General features: G+C 51.9%; 1 protein-coding gene across 1 annotated transcript; it reads right to left on the bottom strand.

Annotated features, from left to right (window-relative positions):
• Nucleotides 1–215: 215 nt before the first annotated feature.
• Nucleotides 216–19815, bottom strand: NUP210L (nucleoporin 210 like). Its single transcript, XM_015813336.1, has 40 exons — nt 19640–19815; nt 18490–18626; nt 17335–17466; nt 16961–17054; nt 16435–16585; nt 16096–16228; nt 15312–15470; nt 14903–14971; nt 14445–14551; nt 14031–14171; nt 13370–13507; nt 13120–13275; nt 12682–12880; nt 12055–12200; nt 11570–11791; nt 10516–10689; nt 10179–10371; nt 9970–10058; nt 9389–9493; nt 9183–9284; nt 8614–8742; nt 8149–8276; nt 7406–7538; nt 6903–6965; nt 6533–6712; nt 6382–6462; nt 5848–5979; nt 5556–5714; nt 5158–5249; nt 4809–4983; nt 4174–4349; nt 3768–3988; nt 3386–3522; nt 3113–3236; nt 2813–2962; nt 2168–2415; nt 1088–1295; nt 860–964; nt 586–657; nt 216–330 (listed from the first exon to the last, which is right to left on the bottom strand). The coding sequence occupies exons 1-40, from the start codon at nt 19813–19815 to the stop codon at nt 242–244; spliced, it is 5625 nt and encodes a 1874-aa protein (XP_015668822.1). The 3' UTR covers nt 216–241.
• Between the last annotated feature and the right edge of the window lie 246 nt (nt 19816–20061).

Below are 20061 nucleotides of genomic sequence, written 5' to 3'. Positions count from 1 at the left end.
TTGAGTGTTGCTGGCTGTACCTGCCTCAGGTTATCAGGTATGTGGGATTCCTTTTGGCCCTTTGGGAATCTGGTTTAAAATGGAGATCACGGGGGTTCAGCTCTCTGCAAAGGTCACACCACGGAGTGTAAACATTCCTCAGCCCAGTGAGGGGCCTGGGGCTTTCCTGTCCCCTTTTAAGGACGACACTGGCCACATAAAAGTTCAGGCGTTTTACTCTTTCCCCACCTCCTTCTACAACTCATCTTCGCACGCTCCACAGCCAGGCCTGGGTCCTGTTCCTGAGGCTGGAAGGATGGTGCTGAGCACTTAGCGGAGGATAGAGGTACCCTAGGTAGAAAGGGAAGGAAGGGGGGGCTTGAGAACTGACCTCCCCCCAAAAAGCGTATTTCCCATCTCCTGTGAAAATGGAACTGGCGAGCACTGAATCCTAACCGTTTAAAACTTCTGAGAAAGTTTCAGAAAAGGGTGAATTTTCAGCACGGGGGATCCCGCCGCCCCTGCTTGCTTTCAGAGGTTCTCCAAAGGGAGTTGGGGGTTATATTCCCGGGGGATTCTTCACCCAGGCTGGATGTGGGAACTCACCGTCCTGTGTGGAGGCTGACGGGACGTAGACGACGGGCACCATCTGAACTCTGTTCAGGAAGGCATTGTAAACTGCGGGGAGAGGAGGATGGTGGTTGGTTCCAGGCATATGGTAGATACTATGTAGGGTTTCCTGCTTGAGCAGGGGGTTGGACTAGAAGACCTCCAAGGTCCCTTCCAGCTCTGCAATTCTACCAAACTGGAGAGGACTTTGAATCTAGCGCCCACTAAACGGCTTCAGGGGGTGGTGGAGTACATGCCATTATTGACCTACTGAGAAAGATGACCATCGTGGAGGCCAGGACGGCGAAGATGGTGAAGAGGAGGACCTGGTAGGAGCCCACCAGCTGCCGGACGAGACTGGCCTCGGCGCACAGATCTGGGCAAGTGGACAGAGAGAATTGGGGGCGTATTCTAGGCACCCAGCTTGCCTGAGAACACAGCCTGGCAGAAGACACCCTCCCCCCCCAAAACCCAGGTCCTGTTTTCCGTTCAAGCTCACCAAAGCCGAGATGCTGCTCTGGTTGAGGCCGCACCAGGACGGCCACCCTCTGCCCGGTGAGGCTGCAGGAGAGGTTGACGAAGACGGGTGCTGCCCTCCCGTGGAGAGAGGTGAGGTTGACCACGTGGACGGGGAAGAGGACAAGCCCAGGCATGTCCGGGAGAAGGAGGGGGCGATCCACTTGCACCCCCGGAGAGCTGGGATGGGCCTTGGGGGGATGGGAGAAAGCCAGCTCTTAGAGGATAAAGTCCAGCCAAAGAAAATACATCCTTTCCGAGGAAAAGTCCACCCAAACTGGGTTCCAGCAGGAGCTAAGCCCTAATCCAGGGGTCTTCAAACTTGGCCCTTTGATGACTTGTGGACTTCAACTCCCAGCGTGCCTGGCTGAGGAATTCTGGGAGTTGAAGTCCACAAGTCATCAAAGGGCCAAGTTTGAAGACCCCTGCCCTCAACCTTCAGATCTCCTCACTCGTGAACCTCAGAAGGTGACCATTTAGCTCAGGGCTTCTCAACCTGACCCGCTTTTAAGATGAGTGGACTTCCACTCCCAGAATGCCCCAGGCAGCAAAACTGGCTGGAGAATCCTGGGCGCTGAAGTCCATCCATCTGCAGGACTTCAAGGCACCCAACAATGAGTTATATTTCAGCAGGGATGGGTGAGAGGAACATCTCCAGATGTTAAGTTTCAACTCTTATCGCTGCCAAGAGCCAGGACGCCAGGAATTATAACCCAGCCATATGTCAAAGATTGCCAGAATGAGAACTATCAAGGGTCTGGTGCTTCCAGGGGTGGACCACTGACTTCCCCCACGTGGTCCAGATGATGGTATCTCCTGTCCTCCCCAGTCCGTCGCTTCCTTGAAGATGTCTGTATCTCAGTAGGATCCTTCCCTATACCTGGTCACACCTTTGGACCTACAAACTCATGCCTGTCTCCTGTCCTCCAGGTCTATCTGGATCCCGGAGGTGCAGATCCATCTGGGACCCTCCTGGAGGAAAACCAGGGCCTCTTCCGCTGAGACCCAACCCCATCCTCAGGAAGGACACATCCAAGGTCTTTGGGGTCAGTTTTCAACCTACCTCGATAGCTTCCGTCACTCTCCTGGTCCCTAAGACCAAGATTTCACTGGTCATCTGTGAGCTGCCCAAGACAATTTCGGTCTGGTTGAGGAAGAAAGCGGGCAGAAAGGGAACCGTGATCCGTTGGGCTTCCGGGGTTTGCTGGCTGAGGAGGGCAGCAGACACGTCCACGAAGCCTTCGGTTGTGCTGAGGGCCAGTAGGTCCTCGTCAGGCTGGGCTTTCACCGTTACTAGGCAAGCGTAGAGCCCTTGATGGGAGCCAGAAGGGAAGAGACTCTTTTAAACCTGATTTAGGAAGGCCTGGATTCCGGGTTTGAGCGGAAAGAAAGCCACTCTGAAGGAGACATCAAGAAGTGTGCCTCTGAAGTGGAAACTGGAGAGCTGGGGTCGCCAAGTGGCCAAAATTGAAACTTTCCTAAGCTCAAGAAAGAAAATTAGACCTTCTTAAGAAAGGAAAGAAAGTTCCCCTATAAGAGAAATGCTTCTGATGCTTTACAAGACCGCATTTAAGTATTCTCTGCAAAGATGGAGACACCCCCACCCACCCCACACACACATCTTCAAAATCTCCCACCATTCCTGGTCACTTGGAAGTTAGCCACGCATCCCAATTCCCCAGCAATGATGCACCAATTTCTTTTTTACCTTTATCTGCGTAAAATGCCGGCCGGATGTGAAAGATTTTGCTGGCTGGAATATCCAGGATGCTGGGCTTGAAGTCCACTTGGCAGATGAGCTGGGATTCGGGAGAAAGCTGTTTGCTGATGGCCCGAATTTGCTCAGAACTGCAGGGACCTAAAACAAGACACAGATGTATTCAGGATGTGCGTGGGTTTAGGATATATATATATATATATATATATATATATATATTTATAGCCAACTCATCATTACTGCTATCAATCAATCAGAACAGAGCTGGAAGGGACCTTGGAGGTCTTCTACCTTGAAGAGTGGTTGGGCCACTTGTGGAGACGAAAACCCGAAATTCGGAGGCGTTGCCAGCGTTGGTGAGGAAGGTTTTGGGACCGAGCTGAAGGCTGAGTCTCGACGGGCCATGAACGACGACCTGGGAAGGACAGATTAGAAGACACTTTAAAAAATAAATATACAAACCTGTCTTCCAGAAGCTGTTTCCAAGCAGAAATAAAATTACGTGATATTAAAATAAGGGGTTTATCCATACATGCGGCAAACGCACAAACACCACCCTTCTACCTCTCGGTACGTTTTCACTATCCTGGGGATTTCGTGAAAGACGGTGGCTTTCCCCGGATGCCTCGCAAACGCCGCTCCGCTCGCTGCGTCCAGCTCAAGCACGTCGCTGGGGCTGATCTGCCAGGTGCCGGCTTCGCCTAAAAACAGGAGAAAGTCTGTCTTTCTTGGTGGGCAGAAGGAATCTGAAAGTGGAATTCCAGACTTTTTAAAAGTTTTTAATGCAAAAGCGCTTCCTGGATTACATGTTTTCCAATCCTTTTCTAAAGAGAAACAGGAGGGCTGGCCTCACTCGGATGACCTTCGCTTCCATCATTAAAAAAACAGAAAAGGGACATGCTTTAAAGCCCCACTGTCAGACTGGGCTCATAAGTGGCCCACTGACCTTCCTGGCTCACAAGGGGGGTGCTGAAGCACACCACGTCTCCCACGGCGAGGGGGGCAAAGAGGCCGGGCTCAATGGCGTGGTCCACGGGGATGGCAACGTAATCCGCCATGCCTGGGTGCCTCTCGTCCCACACGCCCACCAGCGTCACGCCTCGGTTCACGGCTTGGGCGGAGAACGTGTGGTTCTGGTTGCTGGGCCGGATCAGCAGCAGGTCGTCCCTAAAAATGAAGCCGAGGGAAGGGAAATCAACTACAGGAGGTCCTCGGCGTACGGCCACCAGGGAGCCCCGAAATTCACGTGGCTAAGTGAGACATCTCTGAAACTGGTTACATTGAGCACAAGGCTACTCAAAGCGTCTCCTTGAACCCGCCTCTCCCGGGGGGGAGGATTGAGGAGGGCCCACCTGTTCAAGGCCAGGTGCAGCTGGGTGTTCTGTGCGTGAAACTTTACCCCGGCGCTGTCGAAGAAGCGGACGGTGAGAGTCAGAGCCATGCCCAAGGGGAAGGCTGGCAGAGGCGCCCGGCTGGCTGTGTAGAGCTTTGGGGTGCTGCTCAGCTGCAGGTAAGAGACTGGAGCCACCTGGGAAGAAAATGGAGGGGGGGTCTCAACTTCCTTTCCAACCAAGAAGAGGAGGGGGTCAAGATATTCTCCAAAGCGCCTGAGGCAGGACAAGAAGCAACGGATGGAAACTAATCAAGGAGAGAATCCAATCAAGAACTAAGGAGAAACTTCCTGACAGTTAGAACAATTAACCAGTGGAACCACCTGCCTCCAGAAGCGGTGAATGCTCCAACACTGGAGGTTTTTAAGAAGAGACTGGACAGCCATTTGTCTGAAATGGTATATAGGGTTCCCTGCCTGAGCAGGGGGTTGGACTAGATGACCTCCAAGGTCCCTTCCAACTCTGTTATTCTATTCTATTCTATTCTATTTCTATTATTTCTATTATTTCTATTCCATCCCATCCCATCCATGGTTGCAGATGTCCTCCCCTCACCCTGTTTTGACGAGGCAGGCCTCTTCTGTAGACACCCTTACCCTCACACCGGTGATGACCGTCTGGTTGACGCCAAAGAGCTCCAGAGAGGTCACCTCCAGGACCGCCGTCCCCGTGACGGCTCCTGCCTTCAAGAGCCCCTGCCCGTCCTCTTCGATGACCGAGGAATTCGGGAAGCACTGCAGGATCTGGGTGCTGACGAAGGCAGCCCCGTCCCTAAGCGAGGAAGGCGGGGAGGACAACCCCCCCCCCATTTGGGGTAAGGAAGGGAGGAAGCCTCCGGGCCGTGTGGCTGCTCCATCCTGGAGGTTTTCCAGACGAGACTGGACGACTGTAGCCCTCCAGGAACCACCACAGTTATGATCCCTGCCCAAGAACCGTCTCTGGTACCTGTTCGTAAGTAACTTGAGCTGTGAATTCATGGACATCAGGATCTGCTCCATGGGACATTCAGGAGAGAAGAGCTGAATTTTGTCAAAGACCTGTAAGGGGGGAGAGCGAGGGAGGGAGGGAGGGAGAGGGGAAGGGGGAGGGAAAGAGAGAAAGAGAGAGAAAGAGAAAGAGAGAAATGAAGCAACTTTCACCCAGGAATGGAACGTGCCTCCTCCATTTCAACATTCAAGGCTGGAGGTTTTCCACAAAAGATTGGTATCCGGACTCCCGCCTTGAGCAGGGGGTTGGACTGGATGACCTCCAAGGTCCCTCCCGGCCCGAGGATTCCTTGGGAACAGCCAAGGCTTGAGGAAGGAAGTGAAGAAATGCCCGCCAGCTCTTCCACGATTCCTCACCAGGACCTGCACCTCATCCAAGAGCTGGGTGAGGTTTCCTTCCAGCTGTCCGGCCTGGGGGTCCGAAGTCGACACCATCACCCTGATGCTGGTCCTGCCCGCTGCCCTGGTCCGCAGCACCATGGCAAAGTTGCCCTCCGGAGGAAGGGCCAAGGAAATCTGGTGGGGAAAAAGGTGGGCGGGATATACCGGGAGTCCACAACGTACGAGCCCAACATTTATGTGGTCCCATATTTTTTTCCTTTGTTGAAATTGGGTGGGTGAGTTTTAAAAGAGGGAGGGTCCTTCCCACCTCCGAGTGCCTGGGGAGAAGGTCGACCACGTCTCGTTTGCTCACTGCCCAGTGGAAGGTCAGGGGTGGGCGAGAGTTGCCGAAGGAGAACGGAGTCAGGGTGCTGGTCAGCCCCACCACGTACACAGGCATCTGCCAAGAAGAGAGAACAGAATAACAAGAGTTGGAAGGGACCCTGGAGGTCCTCTAGTCCAACCCCCTGCTCAAGCAGGAGACCCTAGAGACCATTTCAGACATATATCTGTCCAGTCTCTTCTTAAAAGCCTCCAGTGATGGAGCACACACCACTTCTGGAGGTAAGCCGTTCCACTGGTTCATTGTTCGTTCACAAGACCTACCTGGATTCACATCCGGGACCGGCAGATCAGACCGGGATCCCAAATCTGAGCGTATTCAGGAGTTAAGAGTCAATCCTGGTTACTTACTACAGATCATCCAGGTTCCAGTGTCCGGGGGGGGGACACTTCCATTAGCGACTCACATATCTTCACACACAGGGTGTGAGACCCAATGGGATGGCTTTCTGGAACCCACCTCGGTGCCGGTGACGAGTCGAGTGGCCGGGGCGTGGATTCGAATAGTGCGCAGCTGAACCACTTCCAGGTCCACTTGATCCTGAGGGGGAAGATGGCTTGAGTCCCCTCCTCTGGAGGAGTGTACACACACACACACACGGGAAAAGTACCTGGGAGAAGACAATGACTTTTCCCGTGTCTTCGTTGACGGCCCGGATGGTGCCCAGGATAAAAGCTGTCCCCACGGCCTTGGCGCTGACCTGTCCCAGCCCGTTAACCTCGGCCACGGTTTGGTTGCTGATCGAAAAGTGGATCAGGGATTGAGGCTGGGGTCCCCCTTCCGACATCACCTGCGGTTGGAGGCAAAGAACTGTGGGGGGTCAGGAGGACCCTGGTACGGGCTTCCGCCTTCAAGACCACCCCCAAAACTCAACCCTGTCCTCCACTACGGTAGCCTCAATCTGACAGGCCTTTGAAGAGAGGGGAGAAAGAGGCCACGACCCATTAACCAGCATTGTCTGCTTGGGATCCCGGACTCACCTGCCACATGTTGTGGGGGATGAGGGTCATTTTCTCCGGGATCAGCCTGAAAGGTGGGAAGACCTGGCAAAAGACACCACAGCATCATGTTAGTCTTGGGAGAGAGAAAGAAGTAAAAAGGTAAGCATATGGGAACACCCTAGAATACTCTGGTTTTATCCCGCGGACTGAGCAACAGGCCTTGCAACAATAAATCATGGTTCTCTATTTAAAACAAAATTTACAAATCTTTTAATTTGCAAAATCTTTTCAATTTGCAAATCTCTAAATTTATGAAGCATAAATCTCTAAATTTATGCCAAGCTGTCAATTTACACGTCTTTTGATTTAGTTTTAATTTATCCATTTCTGGGGAAGACGGGCAGTTCAAAAGTGTGAAAAATCAATCAATCAATCAATCAAAAGTATGAACCTGATTTTTACAGATGTTGGAAAAGCTTCTTCCCAGCGGTTTCCCACAGGGCTGACCTTTGAGGGAGCCCCACAGGCTTGCGTGTCCTTACCTCCACCTTCCGTGGGGGGGACATGAATTTGATTCCCATTTTGTCCCAAGCTGTAGCCACGAGGGTCGTCTGGCCAACTGCCACGGCTCGGAGCATGTAGACTTCGGAATAGTCACCGAGTTCCTCCATCGGCCTGCGAGAAACAGAGGGGAAGGACTTACAGAACAACAGAGTTGGGAGGGGCTGCCCCAAAGAAGAGGGGGTCAAGCTCTTCTCCAAAGCACCTGAAGGCAGGACAAGCAATGGATGGAAACTAACCAAAGAGAGAAGCAACCTGGAACTAAGGAGAAATTTCCTGAGAGTGAGGACAATTAACCAGTGGAACAACCTGCCTCCAGAAGCTGTAGGTGCTTCATCACTGGAGGTTTTAAAGAAGAGACTGGACAGCCATTTGTCTGAAATAAGGACTCCTGCCTTGAATAGGAGGTTGGACTAGAAGACCTCCAAGGTCCCTTCCAACTCTGTTATTCTATTCTATTCTATTCTATTCTATTCTATTCTATTCTATTCTATTCTATTCTATTCTATTCTATATTCTCTCCTCTCCTCTTCTGGACAAATGGCTGTCCAGCCACTAGTTGGAAACCTCCAGTGATGGAGCACCCACAACTTCTGGAGGCGAGCTAATTAGCCCTTTCTCAGCTGGGAGCAATGCCCAGCCTGGAGGGATCCTCCCACTTGTCCCCGGGGCCGGCTGGAGCAGAGGTTGACCAGGCTTCAGGTTCTGCGTGGGGAAGACTTACGTCAGACTCACGATTGGAGAGGCGGCTTTCAGCTGGAGGTGCATGTAGGCGAAATACTTGCTCCGGAAAGCCGAGCGATGGTAGCCCAGCACTCGCACGGAGACCAGCACGGACTTGCCAATCTCTACCTGGGGGGGGGGGAGAAACACGAGCCTGCTTCTTTTTCTGCTTGGCCCCTCGGCCAGGTGAATTTTCATTCTTGGCCTTACTAGGAAGATAGTCCTTGAGTTACGACCACAATGGAGCCTTTCCCTTACTGGTTTGATTTTACAATGTGTTTTTTTTTTGGGTGGTCTTCGTAAAACACGAAGGGACGTGCATAAGGTCAGCTTTAGGAAGGATCTGACACCAGTTGGGGGTCGTTAGGGAGACAAGCCTGGATTGGCTATTTCTTTAGGGAGGAAAGCATCCGAGATAGGATCAGTGGTGGTCAAAGGAGAGTAGTTGGTCCAAGGTCTTTCTCACCTTATCGATCAGATCCACCTCCAATTCGTACATGTTGGATACTCGCAGGTAAGCGGTAGCCGGTCCTAAGAACGCCAGGCAGAGGTCGTAGACCTCCAGGGCCAAAGAACCAGGCAGGACAGGAACCACCTGGAAAAAGCTACAATAAGCCCAAACTGGGAGGCTAAAACCAGGCCTGCATTCATAGTTTTATGTTTTAATCAGGTCATAATCCCCTGGCAATCGCATAGCAACGGTCCGTCTTAGGAACATCATGGTTTCTAGGATCAGCATGAATGCGCCACTAACAACAAAGATAAATAAATCTTGATTTTTGTGGTTCAGAAGATGTTCTACAGAAGGTTGTCTGAACTTCTGACGTGTCCTACAGAGCATCACCTGAACTTCCAACGTGTCCCACAGAACGTCTTTTGAACTTGGGACAACCAACTCAGATGACAACCAACTCAGCTTCCTGAGCTTCAAGATGGTCATGAGGATCGTGCGAAATGAAGATGACGGGATTATTTAAAAGGTCGATCTCTCCCTCTTCCCCGCAGAAGGATCTCCCAGACCCTGCAGGGACTCACTTGGATGGCGCTCTCCGTTTCCCGGTAGGTGATGTTGGCCATGTCCTCGGTGCTGCTGTTGATGAGGAAGTACCCAGAGCCTTCCACCAGAGCAAAAATTTCCTAGAGGGACACAAGCACCAGAGATGCTTAACGGCTTCTGAAACTCTATAAATAGAGCATCATTTGGGCCTCCCGGAGCTGACTGAAGCCATCCTTGGTCCTACCTTTACATCCGGATGGTTGTACATGGTGACGTTATCGGGGACCACACTCACATCCTCAACCAACAAGAGTTCCACAGCTGCAGAAGCAGGAGAGTTAGAGACCTCCTAAATGCACAACAAAATCACAACAAGGTTCGGCCCATACGGAGGTTATTGTTCCTTCTATGCCAACAAGGTTGATCCCTTTGATTTTCAGCTCAGATCCCTCAACAGCCCCTTTCCTTCAAAAGGGACACATCTGCAGGAGGTTGTGTGGATGGCGACCCTCCACTAAGGAGTTATGGAAGCTACGGTTGAAAGGGACCCTTTGTTTGTTGGAAGGATTCCCACGGAGACATCCCAGGAGCTCCTTCAGAGATGGAGAACCCATCAACCTCATGGCATCGCCCAACTGCCCCTTATTTTCCATCTTGCCTTCTGGGGGGTAACACAGAACGGGTCCTGATCTTCTGTGTAAGGCTCCTTCTAGATATTTCAGAGAGGGCTATCACCCTCCCCCCCCCCCATTGACTCTTCCCATTTGGAGATCTAAACATTCTCCCCATCTCTCCTTTTGGGTCAAATCTTTCCCTCAGACTCACTTTTGGACTGCCTCTCTCAGAATATTTCACAAAGCTGACCGCAATCAGAACCGTCCCTTTGATCTGATGGACCTCTAACAGCTGGTGTCCTGGGAGGAGCCCAATGGACCAGAACAGAGGAGGGGGAAAAAAAGAGACATCAGAAGAAAACTTAGCCAGTGGGGTCTGGAGGGACCTCTTTTAGTGGAAGAGAGAAGGCTGAGGCCCACCGTGGAGCCTGGTCTGTCCAGTCCCATCATCCTTGTCCACCATCTGCATGGATCGTGGGTGGGTGAAGCGCGCCAGGCTTTCATTGGCCGAGGTCCACTCCAGGATCAGAGAAGAGAAATTGTCAAACTTTCTCCGGTGCTGGTCAAACAAAGCGAGCTCCAGAATGGTGTTCCTCAGACTGGACACGGGGACCTGGAAGCATCAACGCCCCCATTTCGTTTTAGAGGCCCGTGGAGAAAAGTGGGAGTTCTCCGGTTCCCTGGGCGGGTCCCCAGACAAGCGGCCGCCTCCGAGCCGCCCCGCCGTATCTCCCAGGCGTCTTCCTCCCACACGTACCAGCTGCTTGTGGTGCTGAGGCAAGGGACAGGGAGGCGTGCCGGCGGCCATTTTGTACACGGGCGTAACAGCCATGCTGGCCGGGTGGGCACAGATGAAGTTGACTTGCACCATCTCCACGGCAGGGCTGGGGTTGAACACCCCCGGGTGATTGCCCACTTGGAAGGTGAAGACCTTGGGGGAACGAGCGAAGGAGGGGGGTCAGAGGCCTGAGCTTGGCCACCAGCTGAGGGACAGTCAGACTAAGAGGGCGGCTGGATTGCCAAGCAAAGGGATCCGTGTATCTGAAAGGAGGAGAAATCAGAAGCATCCTAACTCTGTACACAGGCTACATTAGGGTTTCTCAACCCGGGAAACTTGGAAGACGGAATAACAGAATTGGAAGGGACCTTGGAGGTCATCTAGTCCAACCCTCTGCTCAGACAGGAGACCCTATACCTTTTTAGACAAATGGTTGTCCAATTCCTTCTTGAAAACCTCCACTGATGGAGCACCCACAACTTCTGGAGACGTTCCACTCGTTAATTATTCTGTCAGGAAATTTCTCCTTAATTCCAGGTTGCTTCTCTCCTGGATTAGTTTCCACCCGTTGCTTCTTGTCCTGCCTTCCTTCTGGGGCTTTGGAGAATAGGCTGACCCCCCCCCTCTTCTTTATGGCAGCCCCTCAAGCATTGGAACCCTGCTATCCTGTCACCCCTAGTCTTTCTTTTCATTAAACGTTCTTCATACGTTCATCTCCCAGAATTCCCCAACCATCCATGCTGATTCTATCAAACCCAGCAAGATTGACTTGAGCCAAGAGCCAGGATGAAACAAGACTTCTGGGAATTGGAGTCCAACTTTCTGCAGGGCTGGCTGGGGGTTTCTGGAAGCTGAATTCCACAAGTCTTAAAACATGGCAGCTGGGGAATTCTGGGAAGTGAAGTCCACCCATCTTAAAGCAGGCTGGCTGGGGAATTCTGGGATCTGAAGTCCACCTGTCTTCAAGTTGCCCACCTATCAAGTCTATCAAGTCCATCTTCAGGCAGAAGACGTTCACCCGCCTTTCTTTTACCTGCTCCCCCAATTCCAGGCACGTGACTCGGTAGATGTACTGGTTCTGCTTCCTCCGAGCCGGCAACCGGACCTCCACCACCTGGAATTTCTTCTTATCGTCCATTTTGAGCTCCAGGAAGAAACGGGACGGCTCTAACACCCAGGGCCCGGGGCCCCCCTCAAAGATCATCTCCTTCATGGAATGCCAAGTCACCAAGGCCACTTGCACGGGGTTGACGGCCTGGGCAAAAAGGGGGAAAAATTAAAGACGTTGGGGGCGATGGACTGTCCAGTTCAGGGCAGGTCAGCCTCCAAGGCGGAAAAGTCCCTTTTCAAAGTGAGACGGGCAACAGATCAATTTAATCAATCCATCCATCCATAAATGGAAGAACAAACAAAACTAGGTCGCCTCGATTAACCAATCAAGGACCACAAAATGGGGGGTGGGAATCAGACAAGCGCTTCCACCTTGAATCAAGGCCAAGTGGGAGTTCCCCTCCTCACCTTGAGGGGTTCGTAAGCTGCGAACGTCGCGCTGGTTTCGAAATACTCCTCGAAGATGGCGACGCTGGCCGTCACTAGCGTGTGGCCCAAAGACTTGGCCACCAGCTGGACGCTGGAGCAGAACGTGGCGCCCACTTTCGGCTTCCCTGCAAAAGCAGATCGTGGCTGGTTTGTGTCTCAGCTTAGAGGGGGGAGGCAAGAGGACTACAAGGGCCATAATCCAACCCTTCCCGATCTCCTGTGGCGGCCCTTAGTTATCGATCCACCAGGCTTCAGGCTGGAAAGTGGGAGACGGTGAGTTCTAGTCCTGCCTTGGGCACGAAAGCCAGCTGGGTGACTTTGGGCCATTTTTTCCCCCTCAGCCCAGCCCCCTCACAGGGGGAGGAAGAAGGCACATGAGGTACATTTGCTGCCTTGAGTTATTTGCAAAAATAACAGAGGCAGGATGGAAGTAAGCAAACAGCTCTGCCCTTATTTTTTGTTCCAGGAAACCTTTCCCCCCGTGCAGAAATCTTCAGTATCTTTCATCGGTTTGATGCGGGAGGGAGGGGGGAGTCTAGCCTGCCCCCAAAGGCGCTCACAAACCAAGAAAGCTGGCCTAACGTAAGCCTGGGCTCGCTCTTGTACCTTCTTCGCTCAAGGCGAACACTCCTTGCTTGTCCATGCCGACGTCCAAGGCCAGAAGCGAGCAATCGGTGAACGCTGTGGTCAGCCCCGTCTTCTTCTCCACGTGGTACATGGCAAGTGGCACCTCCAAGACGTGGCCGATCTCGGCGTCGGCCTGGAAGGGCAGGAATTCCATCTGGGACAGCTTCAGCACGGACACCTGCGGGGGAGGGAGAGGCTGAAAGCAGCGGAAAGGCCCCTGACAGGTGGCTGCTATGCAGCTAGTCCTCAACTTTAAGACCACAAGGGTCATTTCCCGTCTTTTCCCCAGTGGCCATCAAGTCAAAGACACCACCGTGAAGCAAGCGCGTGCATCTGGCAGCAGCAACTTCTAAGCTCTTGGATGCATCGCTGAGTGGTGACCTTTCCTGGCTTCTCTGCCAGGGAAACCCAACTTGCCTGGATTTCTCCAAAATGGAAGGGATTCTGCACGTCTCTCGCCTGCACCGCGCTCTGCCCCTCGGCCAGGCCCGCCGCCACGACGCCTTTGATGGTGACGGTGGCCACCGTCTGATTGGAGGAGGTCCAGGTGAAGTTGCCGCTGCCTCCCTCCACCTGCGGAAAGGCGGGCCAGGCTGTAGAGGAAATCAGGGACACGCCCCCACCCGGGAAGCCCCTCCCCCAAATGCAGTCCCCTGGGGCAGCTGACCTGAACTTTATAGCGGTACAAGAGATCCAGAGAATGGTAGGGGAAGGCTAAGGAGGAAGGGGTCAGCTGGATGGGAAGGTAGATCTTTATTTCTTGCTCATGGCTGATGGGGGACACGAAATAATCTTCCAGGCCGCTCTGAAGACAAAAAAATTTAAAAAGGGGGGGATTTTTTTTTTTTGAGAGCAGCTTCAAGAAATGCCTTGCATAATTATCAATGGAGAATAATCTGACGTGCCCTAGTTTGGTAATGAAACATCAGCAAGAAAACAGGCCAGCTCAGAGAGCACCAAGGACCCCACAGTTCTCCTCCTCCTCCTCCCTCCATGCAACCCCCCTCCCGTCTAGCACTGATGATGTTACCTAGTTGGGTCGTGAGACGTCTGCAAGGAAACTACCCAGCTTACAGAGCACCAAAGATCGTCTGTGAATGGGGCAAAATCATTTAAACAGCCCGAAGTTCTTTTCTTACTTCACTTGGTTAAATGTTTCAATGAACTGTGCCGAACGCTTCAACCCCACCATGCCCCATTTTTATTCTTTTGGGGAAAATCCACCTGGAGATCAAACCTGCTGAGTTGGCCGTGTGACCAGAAGGATGACTGCCAACTCAAGAAAAAAAATAAAATAAAATTCCTGGGCTTCCGGCTCTTTCTCCTACCTGGAGAAGGACAGAGAGCAACGTGGCTTTAATGACCGTCACGCCTTCCTCCAGCGCCTGGACGAAGTGATGGGAGCCGTTCGCAGATGACGTGAACTCCTCCAAATATTCCTGGGGAAAGTGGTGAGCGATTCGGAGATTCTGGAAAGACCAAACGATAAATCCTTTTAAAGGATCCCAGCAAGGATAAAAGGGAAAACGTAGCAGGGAGCCGGGATGGAGGAGACGACGCAGATCGGAACGGCCTTCCTTAGAATCGGTTAAACAGGTGCAAGATTACAGGCCAGTCCTCGACTTACGACTGGTTACTTAGCAGTCACAAGCGACAACCACGATGGGCAGGTTCTACGATGGTTGTTAGCGTGAGGTCTACCTGCGCACAGGTTTTCTCCCCCCCCCCGACACCTGACTCACGTCCGAGGGGTAGACCTTGGTGCTCGATTTGTCAAAAACGTCGACAGTGATGGTGTAGGTCCGCCTCACTTCTAAGGCCCACCGGTTCCCTGGCTGGACCGTGAAGCCTGCAAGGAGGGTGGAAGGAGAAGCCGAAGAGAATTGACAGCTCATTGGGTGCCTTCTAGATCAGGGTTTCTCATTTTAAGATTCTGGGTGGACTTCAATTCCCAGAATCAGCATGTTGGCTGGGGGATTCTGGGAGTTGAAGTCCACCCCTCTTAAAGGAGGCTGGCTGGGGGATTCTGGGAGTCAAGAGTTCACCCCTCTTAAAAGTTTTCTGCCTGGAGAATTTGGGGAGTAAAAGTCCAGCCATCTTAAAGCCTGCTGGGGATTCTGGGCTTCTTAAAGTGGCTAAGTTTGAGGAACACTGCTGTAGCCAGCTAGAGCCAGCGGAACAGCAGGCTGCGTGTCCTTACCTAGAAATCCCGGCTCTACCACGTATATGGTGCAGTTCGGAAGGCCCAGCGATCCTCGCATGTAGACGTCTGAATGCGCCCGTAAGGAATTTAACTTTTTTTTTAAACCAAGTGGGGAGGAACGGAAGGGGGTTTCTGTGGCTAAACTAAGCGTCTCTGGGTCCCCTGGGAAGTAGGCCCAATGCGAAGGAAAGGGGATTTTGATGAAGACCCTTAGTCACGAGGAGGCTGGCATTTGCCCTTCACGACACTGGGAAGGGGGTAAGGAAGGAAGAAATAGAGCAGGGAGGGAGGGAGGGAGGGAGGGAAGGGAAGAAGGAAGGAATAAAGCTGGGAGGGAGGGAGGGAGGAAGGAAGGAAGGACCAGAGATGATGAGAATCAGCTCCAGGGACCGCGAAGGAAGGATACTCTTATGGACAAAGGCCAGATTCACCTGGCCCAGCTGGAGGGCGGTGACGGTGGCTGTGCCTGCGTCCAGTTGGGCCACCGGGAGGAAAAGAAATCCGCTCGGCGCCTTCACTTCCTCCTGCAGTTCCAGCTCATAGTGTTCCAGAGGCAGCTCAACCTCTGCAGGAAAAGGAGGCCGGAGAGCTTTCTAACCACGTTGGCAGATCAGCTGTTCCCCCCCCGGCCATTTTTCTGAGAAATCTTGCCCCCCCCCATCCAAGCCCAGCCTGAAAACCAGCCTCCAGCTGGCATCTGCAAGAGACACAACTGCAGGGCAATTTTTCTTCACCTGAGTTGCTTTCAAAATCTGTGGACTTCAATGCCCAGAATTACCCAGCACACACAGCTGGCTGGGGAATTCTGGGCGTTGAAATCCACAAATGTTTATAAAGTCTCTGAGGTCAGAAAACACACTCCTGCTCAAGCAGAGATCTGGTTTCCCAGGATGGATGGAACCGTGGCTTAACAAACAAACCACACCTGGCTAGAAGATGCCCCAGTCCGAAACCTGCCTGCATGGATTTAGACCACCAGCTTTTGAGTGTCTTCTCAAAATCCCCCCCCCAAAGCCATCCTACGAATTCCAGATGTTCCTCACTCACCCTGAACAAGCTTCGTGGTTCACCAAACACGCCAGTGGTGTGTGTGTGTGTGGGTGTCTGTGTGACCCCTCTACTTTGCTGCCGAAATGCCCCTTACCAACAACATTTGAAGGGAGGGACCCAGCAGGGTTACATCGGCCTACCTGTGATCTTTCCCTGAACTATTTTGCCAACTCTGTACTTGATATAAGCTCCCACTAGCAGGAAGACATCATAGGAAGGGATAAGGAAAATATTCTCCAGAACCAAGAGGCGCACCAAAGCCGCGGCAACTTTCTGGGTGAGGGGAGGGAGGAACAAAACAGAGACTTCAGAGAGGGCGCTTCCGCCACCCCCCACCCCCATTCAGTTCAGAGGGGTTTTAAGCACTCCCTCGTTTTAACCGAGAGGGGCTCGGTGCCTGGCTGACCCTGCCTTGCCACTGACCCCCCCCGTGCCCTCATCTGTCTTGGAAGCGTGCCTGGGTGGGGGGAGGAACCCACCTTGTAAACAGGCTCCTGGATTCGGACCTTGATGACGGCTGCCCCGGTTCTGATTCCCGAAACCAAAATCCTGTCGCCCTGTTTCTCCTCCTTTTCCATCTGAACGATGTAGTCGGGTGGAGAATATTCCGCCTCTGAATATTTTAAAATCCTGGAGCAGAAACAAACCCAGCTTTCAGAGGGGGGGGAAGGCTCAGGTCCTGCAGTTTAATTATCTGTCTGTTTATCTATATCCATCCATCCATGCATCCACCCACCCACCTACCTACCTGCTTATCTATTCTACCTCGAATGTGTTTGCTCACAAATGAGACTCCAATTTCACCTGGTTTGACAGACAGGAATTTTTTTCCCCCAGGATGGTAAGCATCTCCTAACAAAAGGGGTGGCTGTGTTTACTATCTATTCCGAAGTGAGGAGGAAGGTAAACATGCCAAGACTTTGCAAGTTTGCTCTGCTCTTTGGGTCCTGCCACCACCTGGTGTCATACAGTCTGTTTGCTCTCAAGCTCAGGGTTTTGCCTGACCTGATTTTCTTCGAGAGCTCCAGGTTTTCCATGTCATCGTCCTTGGCAACGCTCCACTCGAATTCCAGCCCTTCCAAGCTGCTGAAGGTGTTTCCTGCAAGAGAGAAAGCCAGGAGTGGACTTGGGGCCAGGGTAGATACGATGATGGTCAGGCAATTCTTAGTTCTGAGGGGCTGAATTTTTACACTCCTCCCCGCAGGTGGAATGTATTTTTCCCAGGTACTAAAGCACACCAGTGAAGGTAGCAGGCAGGTCTTTCAGGGAAAAGACATTTTCGTTCGCTCTGCCCGCTTCAGGTATCTAGGAAGATGGGTTACAGGAAGGGCTTGGGTGACAATCCCCGGGCTGGGCAGGATCCGAATCTAAGTCAGCACCTTCAGCATCTAAAGCTCTGACGCTCAGCTCCAAGGGAGAGTCTTCCACGTAGATCTCCCGAGTTCGGGAGACTATTTCCACCTGCTCAATCAGATCCACGATGATGTCGCAACGGAGCAAGTGGCCGGTCACTGGAAAAACAAACGACCTCATGTCTCCTGTTCTCGGCTGCCAGACAGCAAAAAAACAGGGTGGCTGAAGTCAACCAGACAAACGCTTCCTTAATCATCTCAAATTTCACGTTAGGACCTCTCATTCTTCGTTAGAGGATCTGAGAAAGCGGATTGGTCCCAAAAGGTCTGCGACTTTCCATTGTTCCGCTCTCTCAATGCTGAAGATCCCAACCAGCCTGCCAGGAAGGGTCTTCTTTCAGAAGAAAAGGACCCCCCCCTCCTTGCAAAAAATCACAGCTGGGCTAAGCAGCGCTTGATGGGTTTCTGTCAATTGCTCTGAATGCCCAGCAGGGGCCGCTGGACACAATGGCAAACCTATCCCATCAGCCAGGCCCTGCAGTTGGCCAAAGAGCCGGCAAGTGGCACCCCTGAGAATTCTGGGAGTTGAAGTCCGCATGTCTTAAAAGCCATCCTGGCTGGGGAATTCTGGGAGTTGAAGTCCACAAGCAACCTAGAACTAAGGAGAAACTTCCTGACAGTGAGAGCAATTAGCCAGTGGAACAACCGGCCCCCAGAAGCGGTGAATGCTCCAACATTTAAGAAGAGACGGGACAGCCATTTGTCTGAGATGGTATAGGGTTTCCTGCCTGGGCAGGGGGTTGGATTAGATGACCTCCAAGGTCCCTTCCAACTCTGTTACTCCTTCCTCCCTCCCTCCCTTCCCCATTATTGGAGGTTTTTAAGACGAGATTGGACAGCCATTTGTCTGAGATGGTATAGGGTTTCCTGCCTCAGCAGGGGGTTGGACTAGATGACCTCCAAGGTGCCTTCCAACTCGATGATGATGTTGTTGTTGTTGTCTTGGACATCCCTGCTGTAACCCATCCCAGACAGAAGGCAGAGCTGCATCGTTAGATTTTTTGAAAAGGCCAGGGGAATGCTGCTTCTGGAGGAGAGTATTCCAGAAGGCAGGGCAGAGACGGCTCTCTTCCTGGACTCCAGGCAGTGCAAATTGTTTAACTTGAAGCGGTCCCCACCTACCTATCTCCTCTGCTATTATCACACTGGCTAGCTTTGTGGCCTGCAGAGAGCGGGTGGTCAGCAACGCTTTCTGCGAGCAAACAGTCCCGTTCTCATACATTGGATCAATAGTGACCGTGTCATGGCGGGTGGAGTACCTACAGGACAGAACAGAAAATGCTTAGACTTTCCTCTGCAAGCAGCAGCTCCTCGTCTGGTCTTCCCAGCAGCTGCTGGTCCAGACTGGACTTGAGGCAGCAGCACTTGAGACTTGGGAGTTGGTGTCTGATCGTCAGCCAGCTCCTCAACGACATTAGCTGCTGTCAAAACCCCGTCGGTGTTTCCTCAGTTACCCCTCTCTTGTATAAAAAGAGGATGCATTTATGAATGTAATAAAAGCAGGCTCCTTCAAACAGTATTTTAAGGAACGAAGACACCTCCATGGCCAAATAACGTTCCGTGGCATATTCTGCTTAGGCAACTGACCTCAACCCCGTTTAATTCTTAATGCAATTAGGATTGCTAAAGTTTGGCAATAGAATCCCCCCCCCCCCCGAATCTTGGATGAATTAGTAATAAAGGTAGAGTTTTTTTTCAATTATGGATGACTTAATAACAATGTTTCTTTGATCCTGGATGAATTAGCAACAGCAGGGGATTTTTTTTTACCCAGTTCCAGATGAATAATTAATATTTTTCCAATTCTGGATGAATTAGCAATAGCAGTAATTTTTCCCCCCAATTCTGGATGAATTAATACTTTTTCAATCTTGGATTAATAGTTTTTTTCCCAATTCTGAATGCATTAATAATAGATTTTTTTTCAATTCTGGAGGAACTATTAATACTTTTTCAATCTTGGATTAATAGTTGCTTTTCCAATTCTGAATGCATTAATAATATTTTTTTTCAATTCTGGAGGAATTATTGATACTTTTTCAATCTTGGATTAATAGTTGCTTTTCCAATTCTGAATGCATTAATAATAGCAGGCCTTTTTAAAATGTTGGATTAATTAGCAATAGATCCCCAACCCCCGAAAAAAACTCTGGCTGTATTAGCAAAAGCATCGCTTTACCCTAATGGTTCTTACTTCCGGGTCTTCGCCCGGCCTCCTCCCGTGACGTCACCCCTCCGCCCGTCCCTTTCCCGCGGGGCCCCGCCCCCTCACCAGGAATAACACCCCCCCTCAGCGCCCAGCACGAAGGGCACCCGCTTATCCCGGCTGAAGGGCAGCAACACTTTCGGCACGTTCAGCTTGTAGGCCCCCGCGGGCCCCGTCAGAAGCGCCACGGCGAGGAGGAAAAGCGGCGGCGGAGCCCGAGCCCGCCGGAAAACCGCCCTCATCTTCGAGAGGAGCCCGGCCGCGGCTCCAAAAATGGCGGCCAAAAGAAACGTTGTTTCTCTCTCACGCGCGCGCGTTACCTGATGCGCATGCGCTATCTGGTCACGTTCCAATCTCACTTTATGTCGTCAATCTGCGCGTGCGCCCGGCTCCGCCTTTAAAACAGGCGCTTCCTCGCGTTTGCGCCTGCGCAGACTTTTATTATTTTTATTCTTGAATTTGACTTGAAGGGCTGATCGGATTTCTTG

This window comes from Protobothrops mucrosquamatus, unplaced genomic scaffold (genome assembly GCF_001527695.2).
Source record: "Protobothrops mucrosquamatus isolate PMUCROS unplaced genomic scaffold, P.Mucros_1.0 scaffold154, whole genome shotgun sequence".
Taxonomy (NCBI): Eukaryota; Metazoa; Chordata; class Lepidosauria; order Squamata; family Viperidae; genus Protobothrops; species Protobothrops mucrosquamatus.
Note: the sequence above shows the minus strand (reverse complement) of the source record. Positions and strands in the feature narration are given on the sequence as shown.

Coding starts and splice junctions, on each gene's coding strand:
- NUP210L (XM_015813336.1), bottom strand. CDS start 19,815: ATGAGGGCGGTTTTCCGGCGGGCTCGGGCTCCGCCGCCGCTTTTCCTC. Junction 15,471..16,095: donor AGTTCAGGGAAAGATCACAG/GTAGGCCGATGT, acceptor CTTTTCCTGCAG/AGGTTGAGCTGCCTCTGGAA. Junction 12,881..13,119: donor TCCATTTTGGAGAAATCCAG/GCAAGTTGGGTT, acceptor CCTCCCCCGCAG/GTGTCCGTGCTGAAGCTGTC.